The sequence below is a fragment of the Copadichromis virginalis genome, linkage group LG18 (assembly GCF_057382275.1).
Source record: "Copadichromis virginalis isolate Kocher_CV1m ecotype Utaka linkage group LG18, C_Virginalis_male_GT1.1, whole genome shotgun sequence".
In the NCBI taxonomy this organism is placed as follows: Eukaryota; Metazoa; Chordata; class Actinopteri; order Cichliformes; family Cichlidae; genus Copadichromis; species Copadichromis virginalis.
The window spans coordinates 36,289,936-36,300,094 of NC_140635.1; the positions used below are offsets into that span (position 1 = coordinate 36,289,936).

Sequence of the window (10,159 nt, forward strand, 5' to 3'; positions counted from 1 at the left end):
GAATACACATCTACTTAAATCAACTTCAAGTCAAATGGTTAAAAAAATAATTTCACACACAAAAAAAGAGCTAGAAAATTCACCACACTGGGAAGGGTGAAGACAACTGGGTCGCCCGGCCCTGGCCACGAGGTGTCCCTTATTTATTTTTCAGGGAGTTGGCAACCCTATAATCACCAGAAGCTAGAACCAACCAGACAAAGGTTCCAGAGAATCAGCTGATGCTCTCCTAGTGTAATTCATTCACTGTCATATTTCGGCCGGACCCCATCCTAGATGTTGTGGGACAAGAGGTGGGGTTCACCATGGACAGGTCACCAATCTGTTGCTGAGAGACAACTGTGCACACCTACAGCCTAGCATGCATGTCTTTGTGGCATGCGTGTTCAAGAAGTTTCTGTATCCAGGTTCTTTACAGTGCTGGTGTTAGACACGGAACATGCTGTGAATACTGACAGTGGGTAAAAGTATACGACAGACGTCTGTTTGGAAATGTTTAATGATTGTCCAAATCCTGGACACTTCAGCGAGTGGTCAGCAGCTATGCAGCCTGTGTCCGGTGGGCGGCGGTATAGAGACGCTAAGCTTGTTGTTAAGCGTCGTAGCTAAAGAAGACGCGAGGCGGGGAAGAAGAAAGAAACAGGACGTTGTGTTAAATCTGAGAATGTGCAGATTGCTGAAGATGAATAAACCTCTTTAGTTTCTGTCACGTCCCAATTATCAGACCGTGTGTCTGCTCGACAAACCGACTGAGAGTGCAGGCTGCCGATCCTCCGCTGGGTAAGACTGATAGCCTTCACGATATGGCGACTTTTGTTTACTGCCGGCCAGAGCTAGCTTACTGTAGGTTCGCCAAGCAGCTACTGGTACGAGTAGTGTTTCAGTGAGGTCGCTTTCTGTTGAATATACTTATGTTTAGTCTTCTCGCTGTTACCATTAGCGGCTCTTTCAGCCCTTGTTAGCCGGGTAGCAGCAGCTACTCTGGGTTCCGCTCAGAGAAGTGAAGCCCAGTGAGTTTTCGTCCGGTTCAGATGGTAACTGAAAGGCATTCTTCCATTTTACGTTTAAATCTTCTCAGTCTGCCTGTTTTCAGACTATTTATGTAGCTGGCAGATAAAAGTCGAGACACAGCTGTTGGTCTTCATGTTCAGGCCACACGTCTGTGCACAGGAGGGGCTCACAGGGCTGAACTACATCTTTATGTTCAGAATACTGAAAGGTGGAGCTCGGAAGAGTCAAAGTCTTTCAGTTATTTTTAATTTGAAGAGTGGCGCTGCTTTCAAAAAGTTCTGTTTTTTGTTGTAATACCTGCACCGAATTTTCTGAATCACGGCATATGCCCTCCATACTTTAATAACGCTCATATAAAAAGACTAATACTAAGGTTGAAATTAAAGTAACTGAAACGAAACGTTTACAACCAATAAAACTGAAGCGAGCAAGCCCGCTCTCCAAATTAAACTGGATTAAAAAGTCCAAATGAAAACTAACTATAAAGTACAACATTATGACTGATCCACAGAATTATAACTCAAAATGATCAGAAGACCTCATAACCTGCCTACACTGAACCAGGGGGAGCCCTTTTCCACCTTATGACACAGCATCTGATTCAGTGTCCCACAGCCATCAACAGCATTCGCTCATGTTTGCTTTGTGATCCTCGCTGCCTCTCTAAAGGAAGAGTTCCACTTACTGGGCCAGTTTTAACCTGTTATTTTAACTAAATTCTCACCAGGTGGGACCTTAAAAATTACCACAAAGGTTCTTGTTGATAATGTCATTTTTATTTTTAATCCTTTTGTACCAGAGCAGGGATCGGGCTAAGGGCGGCAGTATAGCCTCTGTACTGCTCTATCGCTGCCCGTGGTTAAGGCGCAGGACGCCTCAGATAATACCACCACATGAGAGCTGATATTGGAAGAGAAGAAGTCGCAACTGGAAGCAAGGACTTTGCAAACTTTTTAAACTGTTCCCCTTTAACTCCTGAGCTGGAATATCATTAAAATGGTAATAAAAACCAACACGATCGTATCTTCAACCCGGCTGCAGTGGCCATGGCGCAACGTGCCAGGTTACAAAAGTCAAGAGGTCGAAGCACCAGCTGATGTCACGTCACGCTCTGTGTACAGTGAGCATAAAAACACCATATCACACAGTCCCACCCATTACCCCTGGAAACGCCCTGTGCCAGAGAAATGCATAAATGTTCATTTTAAAAAAGTTTTCAATTTCAGTTCAATTCTGTTTTATTTCTAAAACACCAAATCACAACAACAGCTTCGTGTTGTGGGTAAAGACCCAACAGTCACACAAAGGACGTAGTTGCCATCCTGGAAACCACGAGTGAGCCTGCAGCCTGAGAGCAAAGGGCTCTATCAGGCTCAGACGGTACTGTCAGGTTTTCAAGTTGAGATCCGCTCTGATCATTCAAGACCTTGTATGTGAGGATCAGGATTTTAAATTCAGCACTGAATTTAACAGGAAGCCAGTATGAGAAGGGTGCGCTCCCTTTCTAGTCCCGGTCAGTACTCTTAGTACAGCTTTTTGGATCAGCTGAAGACTTTTCAGATAATAACGAATTACAGTACTCCACCCTGGAAGTAATTAAATCCTATGAGGCAGCATGGTGGTGCACTGTTGCCTCACAGAAGGAACATCCTGGGAACCAGCACCACCCTTTCTGTGTGGAGTTTCACAGAATTCCTTTCAGCACCCAGCTGTTTATACTTCTGAAACCTGATTCATCTTGACTTTTATTAAAGCATTCGGTTTCTCTAGAAACTAATGCAACACGCGCTTCACGTTGGAAGTGCCTCTTTGCTGAATAAGGTAATGAAGGAGCCAGTGTAGTTTCGTATCTGTTGTTAAGAGAATCTGATCTAATCTTATTACAGCTGCCACGCAAACACATCTCAGGCACTCGGCTCGGTCTGGAACATTTCTTAACAAATTGATTGTTTGACTGCGATCCCACAAAAAGACTTCCTCAAATCCAAAGTCTTCCAGAGAGGCATGAATTCAACATTTCTGCAGACTTTCTCACTGCTAAGTCGATCAAGCTAATAAGCAGTGGCTGTCTTCACTGTTTCAGGTTCACCAGGCTCTCTGAAGTTTCTCCAGTCATCCACTCATCATGGTGGAGTACTACCAGGTTTTAGGAGTACGGAAGGATGCGTCTGCAGATGACATAAAGAAAGCGTGAGTTGAAGTTTTAAATGTGGTCCTAGCTGAGAACCTGCACAGAGATGCCATCGCCTGCAGTTTTCTCAGGCTGTGTCTGGTTCTTTATTAATAAACTGCTGAAGGAGTTCAAGCTAACAGGTAAATGCTGCAGAGCTGCGTCACATCTGCACCACCTGGGAGCTGAATGAACTATCCTTTGTGAGAAGAGTAATAGTTTCCCCTCTGACATGTACATGAATAACGTGACGCGTAACATAGCGCTGTGCTGCGTGCTTCGAGGCTTCAGCTGGCACATGGCGGCACATTTCACTTTGAAATCTGGTCAGAAAATTCAGATCAGAAGTGCTCATGTTTTGCTCTTTTACGTCTGTACTTTTTCATTGATGGTAAAAGCCATGCTTTCATTGTTTTCACTGCAACAGCACCTTTTACTTCTGGTGTGCAGGTACAGAAAGCTGGCCCTGAGGTGGCACCCAGATAAAAACCCAGAGAACAAAGAGGAGGCTGAGAAGAAGTTCAAGGAGTTGTCGGAGGCTTATGAAGTCCTGTCTGATGGTTTGTATCACATCTGTGTGTGACGGTGTGTTTTCATTGAGGTCGACTCAGTGAAAACACACGACTGTCTCTTCGGTGATCCTTGTATTTCTGTATTGTATTTATTACTGTTCTCCCACAGTTTGTTTTCAGCTTTTGAAACTTGTCACTTTCCTGTTTTAGCAAACAAGAGGAGTATATATGATCGTTATGGCAAAGAGGGGCTGACAGGGAGCAACGGTGGAAGAGGTAAGCGTCTCTTTTTAAATGCACCTGTAACTTTGTCTGCTTGGTTTGAACACTGGCACGAGATCACATTTACAGCATTTTTACGATGTGATCGCGTTCACTTTAACATTTTCCATGGAGATTGTCAAATCGTGCACAGAGGGATGGAACTTCCAGTTCCCGTTATCAATTCCCTTCCACAGAATAATTCCATGCTGTGTTTCAAATGTTTGTGCATGTTGGAGGTGCTTCCCCTCTTTGTTGTGATCAGTGCTGGGCCCATCACTCAGTCATTACTGCACATATTACACACACTTTTCTTAAAAGTAATGCAGTACACTACTCATGCACTCTCATCCTTTTGTATAATAAAAATGAATGTCCACGCTGGAGACTGCGTCACTATTTCCCTCCAGCGACACACGAAATCAGCTGATCATAGCGAGAGTGCGAGACCTGATAAGCGGCATCGTTAGGCGGGCAGATTTAACGATTCCAAGGAATTGGAATTATTTTCCGGCTCCGGCCGGATGTACACTTTTAACATCACTTTTGACTGACTTGATGTTTCAGGGGCGCACTTCCACAATGGAGAGCATTTCCATGAACCTTTCACGTTCCGTAACCCAGAAGATGTTTTCAGGGAATTCTTTGGTGCCAGAGACCCGTTTGCAGACTTTTTTGGTAAGACCTCCGTTCAGCTGAACAAAGCTGCATCACTGAGTCTGTGACTGCGTCCAGCTTTGAGCTGCATGTTTGAAGACTTTGGGCCTCCTGCTGTGGTTCTCAGTTATTCTTGCGCTCTGACTCTTTCTCCTCTCAGGTGCAGATCCATTTAGTGATGACTCGTTTTTTGGTAGTGGCCGGCGGCACCAAAGCCGGGCAAGTCGTAGCCGGACAGGTGGCCCTTTTTTGGGGGGCTTTGGTTTCCCAGCCTTCGGTGCCGGCTTCTCCCCTTTTGACCCAGGTAAGCTGTTAGCCAGCGTAAAGCTCCCGCTGCTGCAGAGTGGCTCCAAAACTGTTGGCAACGTTGATCTTTTGCTTAAATGAATTAAACAGATCAACTTTTTACTTTTAGCCTTTGGTTCTTTTGGCTCCATGAGCGCCGTGGGTCATATCGGTCACATGGGTCACATGACAACAATGGGCAGTATGGGAGGAGGCGGCTTCACCTCTTTCTCATCAACCTCTTTTGGAGGAGGAGGTGGAGGAAGCATGGGCAACTTTCGATCTGTGTCTACCTCCACCAAGACCGTCAACGGCAGGAAGATCACTACTAAAAGGTACTGACCTGCCAGATAGCATGTGACAAAATCTTCACATAGCAGTGATGTGCATCGTACGGTTAACGTGTTCTTAGTTATCGTGCACAAATCTTTATTCCATCCTGTGGTGTCATCAGTGAGCTCAGCTTCCGTGTCGCCCAATTCTAAACCAAACAGTCGTGCGAACTTTAATGAGAGATGAACACAAATCACCGCGTCCTGGTGTAGCAACACAGTGAGGCCTTTCAATGCATCACTTGTCAGGGAAGCAGCTGTTTGAGCAGCTTTTCACAGGTTAAAAATGAAGCGAGAGCAGCTGGCCGACACCGATTCTCAGAGGAACGTCCTCAGCTGGATGTACTGTATGAAAACTGAATGCTTTTTAATCACAGCTGAGATCAGTCAGATTAGGCTGAAGGTTTCCTGGTATCAGCTTTGCAGACGTTGGTTGAGGTTTAGTACAGCGGCGATCTTGTAGTAATAGTCTCATCACATGGCAGCCATCTTTGTAATGTCCATGTGTTCCTGGTCTGTGAGCGGGAAGAAGCCCACAATCTTTATACTTACAGTCACTTTGATGTAAACAAACCGTTCGCGTTCTGTAACCCAGAAGATTTCCAGTGTTTCCAGTGCATGTAACCTGTTGTGTGGATGTCCAACAACATAACTGGCTCTATGTTTTCTGAGTTCTGTTCTGGACCCCTTGAGTGGCACGTTTGTCACTGATAGTTGTGAACTGCTGTGGAAATCGTATCAATCAGAAAAAGGTCTAAGCTTTCTGCCACAGCTTTTTCCTGACTGCTATCAGCACCGTGTACGGATGTTTGCATCGCAAAAGCCAGATGATCGGAGATGATATGAATAAATGCTTCATGCTTTCTGCCAGTTTAAGGTCGCCTTATTACTTACCATTATTTAACATTTTTTGTTTCTGACCTTTCCACAGAGTCACAGTTTCATCAGACGTGGCTTATTGCATTTTGAATCCCTGATGTTTATAAAATGATCTAAACGTGGTCTGATAGATGATGGATAATGAATGTTTTTGGACAGTCTTACTGTGAATTTAAAATCGAGACTTGGACCAGTCCTGTACATTTGTGCCTTTAACTCTTCACGGTGTTCCTGTGTGCAGGTTACACTTTCCATACAGGTGCTCACATTCACACAGTTTCTTTTTTTATTGGTTTAAATCAATTCCAACTTCTGCCTGCAAACGACACATCAAATCAGTGCATAGGACAAATGGATGGTTTCATTTCAAACTGAACCAACATGAACATGGGGTGGCTGTAGCAGGCGGTAGAGCCGGTCATCCACTGATCGGAAGCTTGGTGGTTCGATTCCTGGCAGTCTACATGCCAAATATCCTTGGGCAAGATACTAACCCCAAATGAATGTGTGTGAATGTTAGTTGTGTAAAGCGCTTTGAGTGCTCAGAGGAGCAGAAAAGCGCTATATAAGAACCATTTACCATGAAACATTTGTCAAATTGCGACCTCGGAGTGGAAAAGATCCGTTGCTTGAATCGGTGTATAGAAGCAGCCAGAGGTGTTTCCGGTGTAATTTTCAGCACTTTGTTCAGTACAACAGCATCAAGAAGAAAGAGCCAAACACACTTTTGCCATTTAATTTGGAGGGAAGTTTCCAAAAAACCCAGTGTGCAAAAAAAACAGCTCTTTTTTTGAAGTGTAGGCAGGAGTTAAGGAGAGTAGGAAGGAAGTAGGAGGTGAGGCTTAGTTAGACTCATGTTTACACCGGCCTAATCATCATCTCAGCAACATCTCAGCAGACTAAACACTGCACCAGCAGACGAGCGGTACGAATGCTGCTCCCATTTACGTGTAAACGGATTTTCACGATTAAGATGGTGTAAATGCTCTCTGTTTCTGCAGAATTGTAGAGAACGGTCAGGAGAGAGTTGAGGTGGAAGAGGACGGCCGGCTACGCTCATTAACCATTAATGGCAAAGAGCAGCTGCTGCGACTGGAACACAAGTGAAGACACGCAAACATCCTCCACTGGAGACGTGTTACCTCAGTACCGAGATCCCAATAAAACTTGAGCTCACAGTGGAATAAACAAAGCAACAAAACAATGTAATAATAGCTGTGTTTCATTAGTTGGTTACTTACGTTGTGCTGTTCCATTCATGTCCTTCCCCTGCTGACTCTCATTTGTTAACCAACACTTTGACTCCAAGGGTTTTCTATGCATTTAGTTGTTGTCTATGAATCGAAGCCGTCCTTTATTTTTGCTCAGGGTGGTGTTATTTTAACGTTTGGGACCACAGTATTGTTTTGATGTTCTTCCCCATTTCAGTACTTTGAGCTTCGCGTCATCCACAACGAGGCGTGACTTTGCTCTTTCATCTGAATCGGAAAAAAAAAGATTCTCATTTCGAAACGTGGGTCAGAAGTTTCTATCCCAGCACCCCACGTTTATTGCGTGTCTAACCGATTCTTAATTTATTTATTTTTATTAAAAACACAATGCTGGTAGGATGTGTTTTGCAATTTTATATGTTCTAATACCTGTGTTTCTGTTTATTTAATGATGCATGTATACCTGTTGATGTCAAGTCTTAATGTCAAAGCTTTTGATGGAAGGCGTTCCATAAATGACAAATGAATATGGAAGGAATTTTGTGTACTTTGTAAACCAATAAATCTTGAGTTTCATCCTGTTTTCAGGATGTTGAAATATTCGCTGGCTCTGGCTTTAAGTTTTCAGGGATTTAGATGAACAGCTTCTGTTTCAGTGTCCATCGTGGTTAAAAACTCGTTGGTCTCTTTATTTATTCAGTCTGTGTTGAAATGAATAGTTTCTCAGGTGTATCGGTCAGCAGTATTATAACGATTGTACCACCATGAAATAGTTTACAGTAGTTTAATTCCTTGCTTGCAGATTTAGTGATTTACTCGTCGTTACACAGGCCTGGATTACATCACATCTTCGGCCTGAGAACCGAGGAAAAATGAAGCTTCCCATTGAACTTTGTGGTTTCCTTCCTCTTTGGAGCTAAAACAGGCCACACATTTAGTCTTAAACCTTAAAGGGGTATTAGTGACCGCAGTGAAAACGTACATCAAGTATTTTAGTATATTCCTACCACATTCTCTCTCTGAGCTGCCTCAGAGTTGACTATTTATTTTATGTTAGAACAAAAATCAAAAACATGTTGGTTGTGCCAAATGACTCTAGTCCCCTAACGAAAGAAGCATACCTGTCTGCTGACGTGATCTGTTTGCACCAGCACCTTCAGGGGGATATCCTTTTCTTTTAACTGGCACAGCAGCAGCTGTCCAGAACTGTCTTCTTCATCGTGAACATCCTGTGTGACACTGAAAAACATTCAATGCGTTTGTCATTATGCATGCTCAATCCTCCAGGTAAGTAAATCCCAAGAGGTCGATTTTGTCCACCTGGACGTCTTCAGTGGGAGAAACATTTCGTCACTCATCCAGGTGGCTTCTTCGGTCTCAGCTGACTGCAGGTTTCCAACCTTATAACAGTACATTTGCACAACTGGTCCAGCCCACTGAATGAACAATGGGCTGTGAGGTCAGCTCCTGGATCATTAATATGCAAATTGTCATGACCACTGATCAAAGACGGTGAGTAGCATTCACACAGAGTTGGGGAATGGCTGCAATCACAGCATTGTAAGATGGTGACAGATGGACCCTCAGGTACATCTTCCTCGTTTCAGAGATGGTCTTTTCCTTTTCACGTAAATGGCCTCCTTGGTTCCTCACTCAAACCAGCGTTCCTCCCTGTCCAGGATTTGCATATTAATGATCAAGGAACTGACCTCACAGCCTCTTGTTCATTCAACATGCCACATTCACCCAAGCACTTTCTTCTATGGTTTTAAGTGTTTACTAACATTCGCAGACATTGATACTCTGTTGGATGTATCGCAGAGCAACTTACGGTCAGTATCTTCCCCAAGGATATTTGGCATGCAGACCAAGAGAGCCAGGGATGGAAACACCAACCCTCGGATCAGTAGATGAGCTGCTCTACCTCCTGAGCTACAGTTGTCACTGATGTCAGACAAATTATTCTCTGGATCTGTGTCTTTTTCAAAGCCCAGTACGTTATGGTCTGTTTATCTAAATGATCCCATTTATCATATACAGAATTCCACTGAATGATATTGTTATTGTTGCCAGAGGTGGATGACGTTCTTTCAGACGGTGCCCTATGATTGTTGTGGTCACGTCAGTTCATCATTCCAGTATATGATGGACAACATTGTCCAGTTCCTCCATGCGGCTGATGGATCCATTGAGTTTAATGAATACTTTACAGTTTGTGGTTCAAGTGTGTTGAATTTTTCCCCGTGCTTCCCTGTTTCCTGTCCCCAAATTTTATTTTTATGTATTTGTAGCAAAAATGTACATAACTTTGTGTTTGTGGGTCTTTGTGTTCAGAGATCTGATTAGTATCGAGGAGTTTGTCAATATCAGCTGCATCACGTTGGCCGTGCTCTGCATTATTTACTGTTAGGACTAACTGGCTTAAGGGTAGATTGCAGAGAAGAGGGCAGCAGTGTGTCAGAGCTCAACCACAGATTGTTTGCTTTCCAGCTGCTCTCAGGTGAAAGAGAAACTCGCTACGCTTGCATCACACAACCAGTTCAACCACCAGTGCAGTGAGCTAACTAGGTAGCTCCTTGTGATCCTCCAGCTTCAGGAAATCACATCAACATCTTTTGAGGAAGAAGTTCATCTCTGTCTGCTGAGCTTCATCCTTTCTGTTACAAATGTGATGTTCAGTATGTTCAGTGCGTTCTGTGTGAGTATTGCAACATCATCCTACTGGTGGTGATCACATGTCACAGTCTTTTGCCATGAATGACCTGTTAATCCGAGTTACTGAAGGAAAGGCCACCACTGTGTAAGGGCACACACGCACACACACGCACACACACACACGCA

General features: G+C 43.9%; 1 protein-coding gene across 1 annotated transcript; it reads left to right on the plus strand.

Moving 5' to 3' along the window:
- Positions 1 to 432: 432 nt before the first annotated feature.
- On the plus strand, positions 433 to 7,918 carry dnajb6a (DnaJ heat shock protein family (Hsp40) member B6a). The gene is made up of 8 exons (XM_085438268.1): positions 433 to 780; positions 3,095 to 3,201; positions 3,632 to 3,741; positions 3,904 to 3,969; positions 4,522 to 4,632; positions 4,772 to 4,915; positions 5,027 to 5,231; positions 7,109 to 7,918. The coding sequence occupies exons 2-8, from the start codon at positions 3,137 to 3,139 to the stop codon at positions 7,212 to 7,214; spliced, it is 807 nt and encodes a 268-aa protein (XP_085294394.1). The 5' UTR covers positions 433 to 780; positions 3,095 to 3,136; the 3' UTR covers positions 7,215 to 7,918.
- Positions 7,919 to 10,159: the final 2,241 nt, after the last annotated feature.